The 19,021-nt window shown below is 45.6% G+C and overlaps 1 protein-coding gene across 2 annotated transcripts in view; it reads left to right on the top strand.

Annotated features, from left to right (window-relative positions):
* Positions 1-19,021, top strand: part of PIK3C2B (phosphatidylinositol-4-phosphate 3-kinase catalytic subunit type 2 beta) — a 96,699-nt gene that overhangs the window by 24,479 nt on the left and 53,199 nt on the right. For both annotated transcript variants that reach the window (XM_082228107.1, XM_082228108.1), the window contains exons 2-5: positions 3,414-4,435; positions 11,393-11,493; positions 13,814-13,968; positions 14,609-14,729. In XM_082228107.1, the coding sequence (XP_082084233.1) occupies positions 3,512-4,435; positions 11,393-11,493; positions 13,814-13,968; positions 14,609-14,729 (1,301 nt within the window). In that variant the 5' untranslated portion in view covers positions 3,414-3,511. The remainder of the gene's footprint in view (positions 1-3,413; positions 4,436-11,392; positions 11,494-13,813; positions 13,969-14,608; positions 14,730-19,021) is intronic.

Genomic DNA, 19,021 nt, shown 5'->3' with positions numbered 1-19,021 from the left:
ATTTATTGCAGTTTTAACATGCCTTTTCTCCAGAGACTTACAATCCCCTCCACTTTGCCCTGATGACAGTCCTGTTTGCAGTGTGCAGGATTAGCCCAAGACAGCTTTCTGCCTGTTGTGAACGTTGCGTTGTGCCTCTCACTGTCCCATTTCACATTCAGAAGCCAGCTGAGCTGGCATGGCAGTTGCATCTTACTTCAGCTCTAGGGATGAGAGGACAGCGCAGCTCTGTTCCTCGCCACCACTTCCTGCTCTCCAGCTTCTGCTGTTGAGGCAGCTGCTCACTCTGTCTGATGGTAGGACTGGTCCTAGGTAACTGAAGTTAAGAGACGCTTCCTGGTCACTTTGTTTGATTTCTGCAAGGAAGCATTTGACATAAAGATCTTTATTTTATTTTTTAATGGAAGTGATCTCTCTGATACATAGTTCTGATTATAGACGTTCAGAAGCAGGTTATGGAGTGGAGTGCCTTTGGAAAAGTTATGTTGACCTGCTTTGTTTGCTAGCATCAATTCACAACCATACCCTTCTTTTTAGTGACGGAGCTAAATTAAACAGCAAAAAGCAATTGCAAAGTTGTTGTTTTTTAGCTCCTAGCAGATCCACAGCATAATCCAGTCAAGGAATAGAATAGTGTGGTGAAGTGGTTAGAGTGGTGGATTGGGATCTGGGAAGTCCAGGTACAAATCCACATGCAGACATGAAGCTCACTGAGTATTCTTGGGAAGTCACTATCTCCTGGAACCTTCTGAATGTTGCTGGACTACAGCTCCCTGACCACTGGCCATGTCGACTAGGGCTGATGGGAGTTCAAGAGCATCTGGAGGCCAACACATTGGCTACACCTATCTCAGACTGACCTACTTCACAGGATTGTTGCGAAGATTAAAATAGTAGGATCTAACCTTTGAATTTGTTTGTCAGCCTGAGACCTGTTGTGCAGGTAGATGAGATTAAAGTTGCTAATGACCCACTGTTGTGGTCTATATAAACACAGAGCCAAGCATGCTCCATTGTACAGTGGTACCTCGAGTTACAAACGCCTCAGGTTACAAGCGCTTCAGGTTACAAACTCCGCTACCCTGGAAGAGTTACCTCGAGTTGAGAACTTTGTCCCAGGATGAGAACCGAAATCATGTGCCGGTGGCGCAGCGACAGCAAGAGGCCCCATTGGCGAAAGCACGCCTCTAGTTAAGAACCGTTTCAGGTTAAGAACGGACCTCCGGAACGAATTAAGTTCGTAACTAGAGGCACCACTGTATTGCAAAACTGTTGGGCAGGCCCCCTTTTATAGGAATGCAGAGCCTCTGCAGTGCTGCACGAACCTCCTGAGGCTGTTTTGCTCTTTGTGATCTTTTCCTGCACCCAAGACAGAGATTATTCTTCCTCTGAGCAGCCTTATGTGGCCTAGCCGGAGCAGATCTCAGGACCTCTACTTCAGGAAGTGGAATTCCAGGGTAGGTGATCAGCTGGCTGAGTGAGATCTGGCCGCCACTGAGAAATCTGTGGTCGCTGTGGTTTGCATGGTTTGGGGCTGGGGCCAATAAGACAAGTGGTGTGTTTATTTGGTTTTTCTCCTCTTCTTGCTACACTTGAGTCATGAGAGGAAGAGAATCAAAAGGACTATGTTGTGCATGTCCCAACAGCTCATTGTGTGATCTGCTCTTTTCAGGTAGCAGGCTGCTTTGACCTCTGATAAAGGTTATGTGTAGTCCAGTCACTTGCATATTTACTTAGAAGTAATTAAAATTGAGTTCAGTAAGGCTATGTGAAATAGATTGCCAAAAGAGGACAAAAGTGGACACGGATTTGAATGAAATTTGCCTAGGGTAATTTATTTGTATGGATAAAAATTCAGAAATAATTACTGTACTTTAAAATATCGTGCCATGGCGAGGAAGACTGTGACCAGGTGACCTCTGCATTTGTTCAGTCTCTGCTCTCTAGGTGTTAACTGTTGATGGATAATAGTCTTCTGCTATCACTTCTTTATCCTCCTTAAACCAGATTTGGATCTTTCTGAACTGTAGTGTCCTATGGGCTTTCACTGTCTGAGAACATCTTGCAACAGCTATGGCTAATTCAAGGAACAACAGCTTCAGTTATCCTATTTACTGGTGCACAATACTTCAACACTTAGCAGGGCAGCTTGGACTTGCTAGGCAGGTGAGACTAAGGTTCCCACTGAACTATGGAGGGAACCACATTGAGAAAGGGAAGGGGAGTTTCTAGGACAAGCCACACTCGCTATGCAGATGGCCCTTCACGTGTAGGATGTCTTCAAATAGAGGACTGCCCTGTGTCCTCTGTGAGGTAGGACAAATGGCCTACCTTGCAGTAGGGTTTACTCCCAAGTAAGTATGTCTTTACTTACAGCATCCAAGCGTGTCAAGAATATAATGGAAAACTAATGGAGTGTAACAGCAGGCATACTGCATACTCAGGAATCCCTTTAAGATCCAAATACTGGAGTTTTAGCTGATTTAAGCCCTGCAGATGTGGCATGGCATGCATCTCCTTTGCCATCAAGCTCTCCCCTTTCCCATTCTTCTGTCAATCTTTAACTTCTTCTCTTGCCTCCAAACATCGCTGCATTGTTCAATTACGGAAGAGGCGCTATACTTTTTGCATAGTATCAGGCTCTAAATGAGTCACATCATCGGTAGAATATGGTCTAAAGAAAATGAGGGTGTTCTTGACAATATGAGGAAATTGACCAGAAGGCTTCTGGGCTTCCTTATCCTCGATAGAAAACAACTACAGTGGTACCTCGGGTTACATACGCTTCAGGTTACAGACTCCGCTAACCCAGAAATAGTGCTTCAGGTTAAGAACTTTGCTTCAGGATGAGAACAGAAATCGTGTTCCGGCGGTGCGGTAGCAGCGGGAGGCCCCATTAGCAAAAGTGGTACTTCAGGTTAAGAACAGTTTCAGGTTAAGTATGGACCTCCGGAATAAATTAAGTACTTAACTTGAGGTACCACTCTATCTTATTCTGGTCTCATCACTAATCCCACAGTTGGCTTCAAGAAAGTCATGTGAATGCCCTGAAGTAAATTTCAAGGTAAACTTCAGTCAGGGCTTTTTTTCAGCCGGAACTTTCTGGAACTCAGTTCCCGTACCTCTCAGGTGGGTGCCATTGTCATTATGAGAGAACGAGGGGGCGTTCATGGTGAGTTTCTCTAGAAAATAGTTAATTTAGTTACTCTTGTTGAGTGCACCTCATATACGTTTCATCAGAAACTGGCAGAAGACATGTCCTCCTGAGGGGCAGATAAGCACTAAGAGACCCAGCTTCACTTGAGGACTACCGTCCTCCCAAAAGTGCATGTCAACCAAAACTCTCACTAAAGCTGATAATTGTTCATGAGAACTGGCCTGTTTACACTTCCTTTTGGTTTCTTCACTTGTAGGTAACTGGTGGCACAGCATGACTTTCTTCCTAAGCCCTGAACTGAGCACCCAATAGTCACTGGATTCAGTGGCTTCCCCCCTGCCCCCCTTACAAGAGATGTCTGGAACTAGAGGCAATGGAGAGCACTGGAAGTCTTTGGAGTCCGTGGGGATCAGCCACAAGGAGCTGGCTCTTGCGGAAGCCCTGCAAATGGAGTATGATGCTTTGTCCCGCCTGAGGCAGGATAAGGAGGAGAGCCAGGCGAAGCAGAATACTGACCAACCTCTCATTTCCTGGGATGATCCAATTCTGGATTACAACAAGCCTGTTGTAAGGAATGACTGCCACAATATCAAGGTCATGAGAGGCCTCTCTGGCTCAGACTCTACCCTGAACTACAATGCCCTCTCTGGCCAGGAGGTTTCGAGAGCTTTTGGGACCAACAACTCTACCTCATCCAGTCTGCTGCCTGAGCCAGAGAGCCAGCCTTGGTTGAAGGGACCTCTCTCCAGCGACTACTTGTACATCTTCGACAGCACGGGGGGTGACTTCCTCACTGACCCCCCCAATAGTACACCCCACCAGAACAGCAGTAGCGGCAGCTCCCCTAAGAAGCTTTCTCCTCCCCCGTTGCCCCCTCGCATTGCCATCTGGAATGCCTCTGAAGTGACCCAAGCTTCCTTGAAAGGCTCCCAACCCAATGATATCAACATGTTCTCCTCAACCCACGAGAGGGCTGATGGAAAATTGCTAGGCCGTAGAATCTCGGAAGAGGACCCGTACAGCACAGTGGACTACGATGGCATCAACGACGCCATCACCCGGCTCAACCTCAAGTCCACTTATGACACCGACCTTCTGAGGGATGCCCCGTGGAGCTGGAAGGAAGGCAGAAGCATTTTTGAGAAAGAAAGCAGTGGGAAGCCGGTTGCTCGCAGCAAGACTATGCCTCCTCAGGTACCTCCCAGGACCTACGTCTCCAGGTCTGGTGGACGGAAGAATTCTGGACCCAACAAGAACCGGAGGATATCAGCAGATCCGGTAAGGCCATTTTTATGTAAGTGGAATGATGTATGCCTAAGGAGCCTAAGTCCTTCTGCTGTGGTGTGGCAGAGGGATGCACAAAATGTTCACTGCCGTTGTTTTCAGATGCAGTGTATATCATTACAGGAGTCAAATTATTTGGTACCTTTCTTAGCATTCACCAAAACCCAAACTCTTAGTCCTTAGTAGAAGTTTTTATTCCTCCAAAGATTATTTGTAGCTACATCTCAGAAAATGTGGCATCTCAATGGATATAACTATGGATATAACTGTTTTCTGTGCTAAGTTAAGCCATCAGAAAATGGTTAGGGAATGCCTGCCATAAGGCTACCTACTCTGCTTTCCCCTCTCCTTTCCCCCACACATATTATGATACAATTGTTGAAGGATATCGTGGAAGCTTTTGTACGTACAACTATAGGTGCAAAGGCCACCACCCAAGGATGTATGTGTCCTTCAGTGTGGACATTTGGGTGGAGGGTCAACTGAAATGTTGTTTAAGCCCAACTAAGTACAACCAAGTGTTATAAAAAGGAATCAAAAAGGGACAGAGACAAAGTTTGCATGTTTTGAGTGATGGTTTGTGAATCTATCCATGGTACAGTGAAAATCGGCTTTTGATTTCTAGGCATTTGAATTTGACAGCATTAGAAATGTATGGATCCTTATTAAAATATCACGTGCAAGGGTCTTTAATATTGCTGTGGGATGCTTAAAATGTTTCTGTCCATCAATAGCTCTTTTTTGTGGAGGGCAAGGGGTTAATTCTTGCTCTGTGTGTGCTACGCTTCCGATTCTGATCGCCCCCGACTGCTTCCTTTTTTAAAAGAGCAACAACCTCAAGCCCTCCCAAACATACTGAATAGATTTAACATAGTTTGGTTGCTTAGATTTCAAGTCCCTGTGCAGCTGTATCCTGTGTGGCTCATAGGTATGCAGTTTCACAGTAATTCAGTCCCACCAGTCCTCATGCTCCTGGTTCTCTACCCTTAGTATCCTCTTAACATATGGAAACAACAGATCACCTCTCCATTTCCCCAGTTTATGAAGACAGGACCTTGGAGGACAGCTATTGCTTCATCAGTGAGGCAGCTCAGACTGGCAGCTTACATAGGAGCTGGAGGCTCCAACCTCTTCCTGGCTCTCTGCCAGGCCCCGATTCAAGCAGTTGCTTCTATATGCTTCTGAGTCTTTCTGAGTAGCTTTAAGCATAGCTAGTTGGACACTTCAGCAGCAGTTGGTACTGAAGATCCTGCTTTTCTAAGCCATTTCTTCTGTTTATAGGAAGTAGGGGTGCTCTGGGAGCAGGGGCGCCGACTTATAAAAAATATTGGGGGGGCCCATACCAGGGTCCTGCCGCTGCTTCGCTCGGGTAGCCGGGAGAACGCAGTTCGAGGTGGCGGTGTTGGGGAGAGACCCTCGCTCAGGGCGCCACGAGACTTGGCGGCCGGCGGCCTATCTGGGGGGTTTTGGAGCGTATTTCAGCGGAGCGATTGGGGAGGAGGGGGCTTGTTGCCGGATTCTTCAGCTGGGCTGGAGATCCGCTGCTGGGGGGTCCCTGGGCCGAGTTGTGAGCCCGGCCTGCTGAAGGGAGATCCAGCCGATTGCGCGACGGGGACGGCCGGGGCTCTCCGGCTAGGGCGCGGCTGGCTGGCTGGCGAGGGAGCAGGTGGGGAGGAGGCGGGGGTCCTCACTCTCTTAGGAAACGCACCCGCGCGCCCGATTGCCACGAAGTCCGAAGGGTGCGTGTGTGGAATTAAAAAGCAAAAACGAGATACGGGCAGGGCAGGCAAAGAGTTTTCCGCAAGAGGATGGAGGGCAGGTTGAAGAGAAAATCACTCAGGATGAGACAGTCAAATCAGCCATGATAAAATGGGCTCAGGATATTGGGTATAACATCATGTTTGAGGACTGGGAAAGGTTATGGACCACCGGAATGAAATTCACGGCATGTAATGCCTTGAAGGAAAATATTATGAAATATGACCCTAGTCAAGCTTGCAAAAATATATCACCTGTCTGATAATAAATGTTGGAAATGTAAGGAGGCTGAAGGGACATTCTTTCACCTCTGGTGGACTTGTCCAAAAGTGAAGGCCTTCTGGGAAATGATCTATAATGAGTTAAAAAAGGTATTTAAGTATACCTTTCCCAAGAAACCAGAGGCCTTCCTCTTGGGCATTGTTGGCCAGAAAGGGTTAAAGAAGGATAGAACTTTCTTTATGTATGCAACTACAGCAGCAAGAATACTTATCGCAAAATATTGGAAGACACAAGATTTGCCCACACTGGAAGAGTGGCAGACGCAATTGATGGACTACATGGAACTGGCTGAAATGACTGGCAGAATCCGAGATTTAGGAGAAGAAACAACGGAAGAGGACTGGAAAAAATTTAAGGACTATTTACAAAAACAATATAAGTTGTATGAATGTTAAAAATTTACACGATTCGGAAACTATAGCTTCAGCAATTAGATTTGGGAAACAGGAAATTATATTTTAAGTAAGAAAAGGTCAAAATCTAAGGTAATACTATGTTTAATTTAAGATATAAGTAACTGATGAAAAGTATGTTAAATTTAGAGGTATAGTATTTGAAAAGTACAAAATAAGGTACGAAACAAGGTAATAATTTGCTGATATCTTTATTATAAAGAATGCAGGGTAAGGGAGATGCGAGGAAGTCCAGTTAGTTATATAAAAAATGTGTTGAATGGTTGGTTTTCTTTTCTTCTTTTTCTTTTTTTCTTTTACTTTTTCTTTTACTTTTTTCTTCAGTGTATGTTTCTAACTTTGTATTTGAAAACTTAATAAAATATTTATTAAAAAAAGAGAGAGAAAATCCTTTCGCTTCTCTGGGGCGCAGGGAAGTCTCAGAGCCGGAGGTTGGGGAAGGGACCCCCTTTGCTCTGCCCTCTTCTCCCGTCTTAGATTCGCATGGGGGTCCCCGCCCGAGCTTGCGTGGCCACCGGGCCACACAAGGGCCGCGCTCTACGCGGCACACCTTGCTAGCCGCGCAGCTGTCCTCCGCGGCTGCCGAGCGGCCCTGCGCCGGTGCCCAGCCCCTCTGGGCGCCCGCTGCGCTGCCAATGACAAGTGGGCGACGTCGCGGGCGGGGAAGGCGTCGCTTTCTTTCCCGATCCTTCATCCTCCCAGTCTTCCAGCCCTTTTTTGGGTTGGAAGCTCGTCTCGTTCGCCCTTCTCCTTTCTTCACCCTGCGCGCAATTTTCCTCCCTCGTCTCCCTCCCCATTTCTCTCTCCTTCCTTCCTTCCTTCCTGGCTTGGGCTCGGGCTCTGGCTCGGGATCGGCCAGCCACAGCGTTGGCGGTGTTGGCGATCGGCGGCGCGGGGGGATGGCCCTCCCGGGGGAGCCGGTGCTGCTCAATGGGGTTGCCAAGGAGACAGGCCGGCCGCCCCCTCCCCCGGCCTGGCGCCCCCCGCCCCCCGCCGTGCCGGTGCCCATTATCGAGCTGGTGCGCGCCGGGCGCCCTATAAAAGCCGCGGACGTGCCAAGCGTCGACAGGCAGTGCCAGCGCGGCGGCAGCGCTCTGCTGGAGGGGCGCCCGAGATTATTGGGGGGGCAGAGCCCCCCCAAACGAATTTTTGAGGGGGCTCGGGCCCCCTCAAGCCCCATGGAGTCGGCGCCTATGTCTGGGAGACAGAAGGAAACCTAGTCAGTTTGTGAGTTTTGGTTTTTTCTCCATTTCTCATTTTTCCAATCTTAAGTTCAGTTTGCATCAGTTTGCATTTTTTTAAGTCCTTGTGAAAAAATGCTGTTGTGTTAGTGGGCTCTTGACCTACCATGCAAACTTTTGCAAGCAATTTTCCCTAATATAATTCATTTTATGCTATTTTAAGTAATATGTGTGCTTTTATGCATACACCCTCTAATATACACTGACTTTTCAGGATCCCTGGCAGCATGGAGGTCTGCTCCCCTTTCTCCTCCTCTAGGAAGACCATGGGTTGCACATCATCCAGTCCCACAACGTTGGGTCTCTTCTCTGTGGGGGACCCACTCTCCGTTTGTCCATTTTACACGAAAAAGCTGAACTGAAAGGCAAAGCTCTTGTGGAAGTGCACAGAAACAGCTGCCTAGGATGCTTCTGGAATAACAGATTCTGAACTTGTTTCCTGTTCCTCATCCTGACTTAAATGTCACCATGGGAATTCATTGTCCCACTTGTATGTTGCCTCTACTGAAGCTTGCTGGCACACATCAGCTGCCTTGAAAGGGTTGTCTACATCTGTTGTGCTATTTATATGATCCACACAACAGCAGTCAAAGGGAAAGGCAGCGTCCAGTAAAAACTTTTTCCAAAAATTGTGAGTCCATCCTGGCTGTTAGAGCTCCTGTTTCCCAGAAGCTACAGCTTCTGAAATGTCACATGGTCCTCAGGCCAATTGTTTCCTGTTAGTAAACAAGGATTGGATGGAGTATTTGCATCTTCACTTACCTTCCTAATCCTTTTTTTTAAGGATCCTAAGAATTGCATAGCAATAATTTTATAGAAGAAATCCTTTGCTGTAAAAGATTCTTGGAAACAGGGGATATCCATGGGGATATCCTTTCCTCGCTGCTTCTGGGATTGTGAATGGGTCTAAGGCGTATTTTTAGACATAAGAGTAGATGACAAATACCTCTGGCATCTGAAGGATATAAATACAAGCAAGCTCTCCACCGTCACTAAACTTCATGGGACCAACTCTCCCCGTACGCTCAGTGAAAAATGTTGTCAGAAGCTGCTGGCAGAGGTTATGTAAGTCGTTCTCTGCTTTTGCTGTGCAAGAAACTAATTATAAAGGAGCATTAAAATTGTCTTTAGTGTCTGTTGTGTTCTGTCCTTTTCTCTCTCTTTTTCCCCCCTCTCTCCCCGTTCCTCTAACTATTTGGTGGGTTAATTGCTCTGACAGTGGGAGCTTTGTTTGCTTTGAAGGAGTGAATTGAGGCTCTGAGACCATGCGTGCACTCTGGCCTGGCATTCAGAGTGTTTCTGTCCTTGCTCCTTATCCTACTGTAACATTTGGGAAGGAGGCACTGGAAACAAAAAGAAATGTTTTTGAGAATTCTCCCTCTTCTGAAAATAAAAACTTAGCAACAACTATCTTGCCTGTGTGATGACAATGATGATTTTTTTAAAATAAATTTTAAATGGCACCTGCTTCTGCCATGGCTGGTGCATAATAATATCAGCACCATCCCAGCAGAGCTACAGATCTTTGAGAGAGATTGGGTATGAATCTATGTGCATGCAGTCTTCCACTAGTTTCTTTCCAGAGCAGAAACTTTAGCAAAGTTCAGTTTGGGAGGAGGATCCTTGGTATAAAAACTGAGTCTTTACAAACAAATACATTCCTATTTTTCTTGGAAAAACCACTGATGAACGCACTGTTCTACAAAGACTTTCCTTTCTATGGGGTCATTGATTAAATTCTGGCCAGTTTTCTTTTAGGCTGTGGAATGCTATTTAGTTCCTTTTTGCCATATGATAACTGTTTAACGTTTACGTTGTGTTTGTACATCTCTCTGGATTTTTTTTTAGAAAAGTTATTTAGAAATATTTGAAATAAATCAAATAACTATAAATATGGTTCAGATCAGGCTGTGGACCAGTGTAGGCTGCTGGATGTGTACCTACAGCTATCCTCAGAGCTGCTAGGTTACAAATCTGCTTTATGGTATGTTCAAGCACTGAACTTAGATCATATCAGTTCATCCGGCATTCAAGATATGTTCTGCTTTCTTTTTCTTCATTTCTTTTTTTTTTTAAGGCAGGCAATAAATCCAAAGCTATTTGCAGTAGTTATGAGTTCTGCATTGGCTCAAAGGAGTGCAGCTGTTGTCCTCATATCAATAACTGATATCAATCATTGAATTAATAGCTGTAAGCCAAAGCAAGAACCTCCTCAATACAGTGAACTGGATAGATCTGCAGCATAAGCTCAATGCACAACTTAACCCACATTTATCAGAGCACTACAAAGCTGCCAAGGCTCTTAGGGTTAAGGTGGGTTGAATTGAAAGGAAGTCATGTGGAGAAGAAACACTCTCTCATGCTTCTTCATCATGTGCAAACATCTGTCTTTTCTACTCAACCATTTTTTTGTATCCTAATTTTGTGGGTAGAGAAGATGAGAAAGAAATTTGATTCAGTTCACATTTAAAGGCAGACTTAAAATATTCATTCAAAACAATATGCAAACTGAAACACAGCCATCCTTCAAAACTCAGTTTTCAGAATTTTGCAGTGCTGCTCTATAGCAAAACAATGCATACAAAAATACATAATATTAGGCCAAAATATGCATATAAATGCATATATTCATGAAAGTTACATGTGTGTTGGGGAAAATGGTTTACAAAAAATGTATTTGTCAGAATAGTGTACAAAAATGTGTTGGTTGGAAGAAATTCGTATTAAAATGCTGATGAATTTTCAGGTTATGTTTTGTTTTTGCAAAAAATTGCAAAGTGCTGCATAAATGTGGAGAACTGAATTTAAGATTGGAAAAAATGAGAAACAGAATCAAAAACTGACAGATTTGCCCAGTTGACAGTGTAGATTGGTGTACCTTCTCCATGAATTGATCCTAAGCACAGATTATATGAACCAACAGCACTTCCTCTTCCACAAGATGAGCAGAGACTTTTCTCCAGCTGTAGCCCCCCCCACCCACCCCCAGGCGACATCCCTCATCATTCCTGAGGGTCGCTGACCCATCAGTCAGGAGTGGCTTGGTGAGATGAGGAATAAAGTCTGCAGCATGGAGGAAGAATGAAGACCCTGTTCCAAGAGGAAACTTCACTTGTGCTAATTAGGATATAATCCTGTATACTTAGTAATGGAAATAAAAGAAATCTGAGATTGGCCAGTGTACAAGTTGGGGGTGGATAGTAGAAACTATATTTCACTGAGTATTGTCTCTATTTCCATTTCTTGTTTGGTATCAGACCACTTCTCAACATTATCCTGTGGCCAATGGCTATGAGCTGTTTGAGGTTTCTGAGGAGAAGGATGAAGAGGTTGCTGCTTTCTGCCATATGCTGGATGTGTAAGTACAGGCAACTCCCCCTTTGTGTGGGGGTTGCTTTGTGGGTCTTTGTGTGCATTGGCATAATCCCACCCCGCTCCATTCTGCCTTCTTACATGGCGCATGTGTATTGAATGGGCACAAAATGGTCACCACCTGTACCAGTCTAGGACTCATCAAAGCACCCTACTAAGGGGATCCTTTGGCTGCAGTCCTCCTTGGAACCTAAGTATCTACAAGGGAGCCCTGCATCAAAATAGCAGAGTGCTGCTATTCAGAATTCCACCCGGTCCATTCTAGCACTGCCCCACAGTTGTTCAACGTTCTGTGCCCGCTGAGCATGCTCAGTTTTCATTGGGTTGCCTTTGCTTCCCATCCCCTCCAAGGGGGCTCCATAAGGACCAAAATTTACAGACCTGTGGTTGTGGTCAGTATCTGTAAGTGGGACCTATGATAAAATGTTCCGTTGTTGAGTGCTTCTGTTATAGCCGGCCAGCCATACTCTACTGCATTCCATTCCCTCTTCCACCTAGTTTTCCATTATCCCCACCAAATAGTCAGCATTCCTTGGCCACTGAAAATACTCTGAACTCATTGGGTTGTTTTTTGAGGATCTTCCCCTGTGGGGCTCCCCTACCCCCAATTTCCCAAACCTTGACATTTCTCTTGGAGCCTGCCAGTACCTCCCTCTTTTGCATGGATAGCATCTCCTTGGCTACCTCACCTCTGAACATTGGAAATAGAAGGAATTAAGATAAGCAATGGCCTAACTGCCTCAAGCAATTAATTACTGCTGTTGATTAATCCTCAGCGACTGGGGAAAAAATCCTCTTTGTCCCTAGAGTTTTTGTTGCACTTTGTTTAAGCAATGGCTCCAGTGGAAAGAGTCTAAGCCTGCAGTTGATTGGATGAGGACGTACCTATTTGGGATTATAATTCCTGGCATGGCTTGCGATAATGCAGCAGCAACAGAAGGCAGAGGAGGCATTCCTCCCATGCTTTGGAAGTAAAGGTAGTGGGGAATGTCACAAGGCCAACAACATGGATTGCACACATAGCTCAAACCAGCACAGAGTTTCAGTCTGTTGGTCTGGCTAAGAGTTACCCTGTTATTAGAGAAAACAGAAGTCAATTTTTTTGACATTTGGCCAGCGTGATCCTTTCTCTCTCTCCATTTTCTTTCTCCAAGTAGCACATCTCAAAAATATTCCGTGTTCTTCAGATGTACATACATGATATTTTTCTTTCCCATTCATCCTTTTGCAGTCTACTTCAGCATGTCTAGAGTTAGATGAAGTCTAGGTTAGTGACAATCAACACATCAACTATCTGGGCTTCTGCACTACTTGACATCATTAGCGGTCAGTGTGGTGGGGCAGCACTGGGAAGCTGCCCTTCCAACATGGGCATTGCTACAACTTACCTGGATGGGGCAGGGTGGCAGATAGGTAAGGGCTGTGTGCGTGCCCCTGCAAGTACAGTGGTGCCTCGCAAGACGAAAAGAATCCGTTCTGTGATTCTCTTCGTCTAGCGGTTTTTTTGTCTTGCGAAGCAAGCCCATTGAAGGATTAGCGGATTAGCACTATTAGCGGCTTATCTGCTGATCGGATCAGCTGATAAGCGGCTTAGCGGCTTAGAAAAAGAGGGGGGGGAAGGGAAAAAAACCAGCAGGAACTCGCAAGACATTGTCATCTTGCGAAGCAAGCCCATAGGAAATTCGTTTTGCGAAGCACCTCCAAAACGGAAAACTCTTTCGTCTAGCGAGTTTTCCGTCTTGCGAGGCATTCGTCTTGCGGGGCACCACTGTACATCTGTGCAGCACCAACCTCACTACCACCCTGCCCATCCAGGGCACAGGTGTAGCAATGCCAGTGTCAGGGAGGCAGCTTCCTGGTTAAGCCCTGTACAGCTACTGCTTGGGATACGTTATCATGCTGGAGGGCAAACAAACCTGAGTTTCATTCATTGTTGAAGCACACAAATTAATCTCTACTCCATATGCTCCTTCATACACACTCCAATTCATTGACCCCACAAGGTAGTTATGAAATTCAAGATCCTTTAAGGCAGGAATCTTAGATTTGGTGTTAGCTTAGCCAAATATTTCAGGAGATCAAATCAGTTATCTGAGTAAATGATAAATTGAGAATCTCAGTAGCATAATACATTGGTATAAATTTTAACAGGGGTCAAAGATGAGGAGATCAAGTGCAAAGACCTTTGACAGCATCCCCTTATTTAAAAAAGAATAAGGGAAAAGAGGAGATCTTATCAGATGCCACAAGGAATGGGCATTTGGTGGTAATGGAAACTAATTGTACCCATCTCCTTTTGCCCACAGACTTAGATCTGGCTACAGCACCAAGGACTATTCCCTTACTGGTTTTGTCTGGAGTGCTGTCAACCTCAGTCGTGAACACCTTGGCCATGGAGTCAGCTTGAAAGTGACTGTGGTTTATGACAGCCTGCAGGAGCCTCTCACTTTTACTTGTGACTGTAAGTTTTGCTGGTTTGAACTGGGGTGCACTTTCCGCTTGTATCAACAGAGCAAATGTTCCCAAACTGTGGTCTGTGGATCACTGGTGGCCCATAAGCTCCATTCATATAGTCCACAGAAAGATGCTGGAACAGGCCAGAATATATGTATTTGGTCTTACTCTTGATTTATTTATTTTTGGATGACAGAGACGGGGGCCAAGTAGACCAGGGATATATTATCAAAGAGGCTAACAAGGGCTTGTCATCTTTTATTTTTAAGTAATCCAAGGAGAACCCCAGCAATTTTCAAGTGGTTACTGGGGGCAGGAATTTTTGAGAACTGTTTCAGTATTAGGTATATTATATGCTCCTTTTCACGGCAATGTAATGAGCTGCGCTAGAAGTTAATACCACAGGAGTCTCTTCTAGACCTAGGTTGGGAGGGTCTGGGTGGTTTTCTGTATTGCTGTGAAGGGAACAGAAATATAATCAGGTTCTGGGAGAATTGTGGAATCTGTGATGCCAGAGGGAGTCTACTGGACTTGGGAGGGAAAGGCCCAGGATGGCAAATTCCAGGGAATGTTGTCTTGAGACTCATCATGCTGTGATTGTTCTCTCTCTCTCTCTCTCTCCCTCCCCCCCGCCCCCATCCTGGCAGGCTCCTCCACCGTGGACTTGCTCATCTATCAGACTTTATGCTACACTCATGATGACTTGTGTGATATCGATGTGGATGACTTCGTTCTCAAACTGTGTGGCCTTGAGGAATTCCTGCAAAAGTGAGTCAATGGGCAATGCTTGTCCAAAAAAGTTTAGGCTGACATCCTATACTCACTTACTTTGTAGTAAGCCCCACTAAACTCAATTAACATCCGAGTAGACACATAGAGGCTTGTGCTGTTAAAGATTTCCTGCCTTGTTTTTCCTTTTTCTTTGCCTCCGTTGGTGCATTCTAAATCATAGAATCATAGAGTTGGAAGAGACCACAAGGGCCATCGAGTCCAACCCCCTGCCAAGCAGGAAACACCATCAGAGCACTCCTGACATATGGTTGTCAAGCCTCTGCTTAAAGACCTCCAAAGTAGGAGACTCCACCACACTCCTTGGCAGCAAATTCCACTGTCGAACAGCTCTTACCGTCAGGAAGTTCTTCCTAATGTTTAGGTGGAATCTTCTTTCTTGTAGTTTGGATCCATTGCTCCGTGTCCGCTTCTCTGGAGCAGCAGAAAACAACCTTTCTCCCTCCTCTATGTGACATCCTTTTATATATTTGAACATGGCTATCATATCACCCCTTAACCTCCTCTTCTCCAGGCTAAACATGCCCAGCTCCCTTAGCCGTTCCTCATAAGGCATCGTTTCCAGGCCTTTGACCATTTTGGTTGCCCTCCTCTGGACACGTTCCAGTTTGTCAGTGTCCTTCTTGAATTGTGGTGCCCAGAACTGGACACAGTACTCCAGGTGTGGTCTGACCAGAGCAGAATACAGTGGCACTATTACTTCCCTTGATCTAGATGCTATACTCCTATTGATGCAGCCCAGAATTGCATTGGCTTTTTTAGCTGCCGCGTCACACTGTTGGCTCATGTCAAGTTTGTGGTCAACCAAGACTCCTAGATCCTTTTCACATGTACTGCTCTCAAGCCAGGTGTCACCCATCTTGTATTTGTGCCTCTCATTTTTTTTGCCCAAGTGCAATACTTTACATTTCTCCCTGTTAAAATTCATCTTGTTTATTTTTGCCCAGTTCTCTAATCTGTCAAGGTCGTTTTGAAGTGTGATCCTGTCCTCTGGGGTGTTAGCCACCCCTCCCAGTTTGGCGTCATCTGCAAATTTGATCAGGATGCCCTTGAGTCCATCATCCAAGTCGTTGATAAAGATGTTGAATAAGACCGGGCCCAAGACAGAACCCTGTGGCACCCCACTAGTCACTCTTCTCCAGGATGAAGAGGAACCATTGATGAGCACCCTTTGGGTTCGGTCAGTCAGCCAGTTACAAATCCACTGAGTGGTAGCATAGTCAAGACCGCATTTTACCAGCTTCTTGTGCTCTCATGGTGTGCTGCAGAAATAGTTTAGAGACCCTGGTGTCTTGTGGGGTGTGGGATGCTACCTATGGAGTGCTGCCCTAACAATCACAATTCTTTACCTTTCGGGACCACACCGGTTTGCAAGCTTTGCACATATCTTGAATGGTAGTGGTTGCTAGTGCTGTGTGGCAGTGCTTACCTGACTCCATCACTGGTGTCACTGCCAGATACCAGGTGGAGGAGGGATGAGGTTTCAGTGAAGTCAGCCTGGTGCAAATGTACTGGCTGAGCCAATCCAGTGCTACTGCTGGTGCATTTGCACCTCACAAACCTCATCCCTCTTCCTTCTGGTAAGCTGCAACACAGTCAATGAGGTATTGCTAAACCTCATTGACTGTGTTGAAAATTGAGAGCCAGTGTTGTGTAGTGGTTAAGAGCAGTAGTCTTGTAATCTGGTGGACCGGGTTCGCTTCCCCGCTCCTCCACATGCAGCTGCTGGGTGACCTTGGGTTAGTCACACTTCTCTGAAGTCTCTCAGCCTCACTCACCTCACAGAATGTTTGTTGTGGGGGAGGAAGGGAAAGGAGAATGTTAGCCGCTTTGAGACTCCTGAAGGGGAGAGATAAAGCGGGATATCAAATCCAGACTCTTCAACAATGCTAGTGATGGGAGATCAGGTAAGTGCTGCTGCCCCGTTGACCACTATTGTTCTTTAACCCTCTTACAAAGTGTGTTTTATAGATCCTCCCTCTGATCGTCAAAGATTCCCCCACCCCATCTCACAGAACGTTGTGTTAGGCCGTTTCATAGACTTTTCCCACCACTGAAGACTGAAGGGCCACTTTGGGATAGAAATCTCTTTAAATAAATAAGCAGAGAAATAGAAATCTGGGTTAGTTACTGCCATGTTTGTCAGGATGGCATCAGTCACAATTTCACAGCCTCCATTTGGGATACTGCTGTGACTTCACCCATTTGCTGCACACACAGTTTCCACTAGTTTAATCATCGCTTGGCATATAACATCCGCTTCTCCCCAAAGCAGGGTGATGTGAAGCCTGGATTATTTTAGCACCTGTTAGGAACATAGTTAGGGCTATGTGATGTATTTTACTTCCTTGTTTTTTAAATCATTGAGCGATTCCTGCCAAGACACCCCAGCGGAAGCCTTGGGCTGTGGAAAGATATTGCTAAACCTCATTGACTGTGTTGAAATTCATGTTCCATGGAAGAGTCACTTCATGAATTAGGAAGGTGCCAAGTATCCCTCTTTAGATGACTGTCATGCTTAGTAAGTTGATAGATGAGTCAAATAAGTTGCATTTCTTTAAGGTATTTGTCTTCAGCTTGTGCTATGAAGCTGTGTATGGTGATGGGCTGACTCAGTGCTTTTTAGACTGATTGGGCTCCTGTAGTTCTCTTCCAGTTCTAGCTGCCAAATGGAGGATGTGCATTACTTTCTCCCTGAACCCCAGCACAACAGAAATCTTACGGAATGGTCATAAATGAAGCAGACTCACAGATAGAAGGTGCTGGAGACTGATGCATTCCTTGATGTCATCGTCAAGCAGACATAGCTGGAAACTGGGCATTTAAAAGGCAAAGATGGTTTACTGCTATATTTCTGTCTCCAACTGCTTCTGCAAGACGGTGGACAATTGGTGCACTTTGTGATGCGGAACTGTGGACTGAGAGCTGTTGTATCCCTTCCATACGTGGTTCTGCTTTGAGCAAGCTGGACAGTGGGGCACAGATCTCCTTCCCACATTTGCTGCCTTTGAAAAGCAGTCCCATCTTGGGGGCTCTTTTTTGCTTCTCTTTGGTACTGAGCGGTGTGGTTAGATGAAATCTCCTCTGGGGGAATAATGAAGATACCATCTGCTTTCAGCAGAAAAATCAATAAACTTTGCCTATGGGTTGGCTGTCCTCCACCCGGGAGCTAGCACTCCAACCTCTGGGCAGACGGTTTAGACCACCCGACCTGCCCTCCCTGACCATGGTGTGCTGCACTTCCACCAAACAAATTACTCTTTTATGTACGGAGGCATTGAAAGTGGCTTTGTCGTTTTGATCTTAAGAGCTTGTGGTCCAGTTACAGCGACTGGGAATGCAAGTTGGCAAGTGCAAACTGATTATTACTGGGACTAGCTTGTTAGTGAACAGACTTAAAAACCACAGAGCCCTCTGCGGACAACCATTCTGTGTGTGTGTGTGTGAGAGAGAGAGAGAGAGAGAGAGAGAGAGGGGTGAGCAAGGGAGAACTCAAGCACTGAAAGCCCGATCAAGGGAACAAATATCCCAGATTTCATTATTTATATATGGAACACTATGAAAGTTTTTGTAAGTCTTGAGGCTATTTCATGCTCTTGTGGAGTCCTGGCAGTGAGCAAAGTGACCTAATCCATGGTTTAACTTTCTCTGCATTGATGAATGACAGTGTGTGAGAGAGAGAGTGTGTGTGTCTAAACGGCTCAGAGATCTAACTATATCACTTTTGGCACCACAAGATCTCTTAGCACTTTTGAGCATGCACTGTCTGCGTAGCAAATCTCTTGTGGCTGCAATGGAGTCCAGGGATGGCTGCCTGTCGGAAGAACTCGGCCAACCACTGCAGGGGGGAGTTGGGAAACAATGTCCCAGGCTGAAGCCCATAGAACCAGTAGGAGCTATTGAACTATTTCTTATTAGTCCTTGCAATGCTTTCTTATTTTTAAACGGCCACGTTGCCACCAGCAGAGAAATCTATTTTCTTTTTAATGTAACATGCCTTAACTAAAAGCAGAAACAAGAAATTTATATCAGATGAGTAGAAAGTACACTGCCAACCTAGAACCCACAGGCGCCGTGAGTTTTTTCCCCTTTTAAGTTTCTTTCTTTCTTTTTTTCCCTTGCAGAGGCATCTGGCACCGTATTTAAGGAAAGCAAAAGGCCTGTTCATGAATTACAGTCTATATCATAAGTGCAAGCTAGCAAGGCATCTGGTGGCTGCAGAGGAGTGGCCATCTCCTTGCTGTTCAAATAATGGTTTGGTGATTAATGAG

The sequence above is a fragment of the Podarcis vaucheri genome (assembly GCF_965113315.1).
Source record: "Podarcis vaucheri genome assembly, chromosome: 6".
In the NCBI taxonomy this organism is placed as follows: domain Eukaryota; kingdom Metazoa; phylum Chordata; class Lepidosauria; order Squamata; family Lacertidae; genus Podarcis; species Podarcis vaucheri.
Note: the sequence above shows the minus strand (reverse complement) of the source record. Positions and strands in the feature narration are given on the sequence as shown.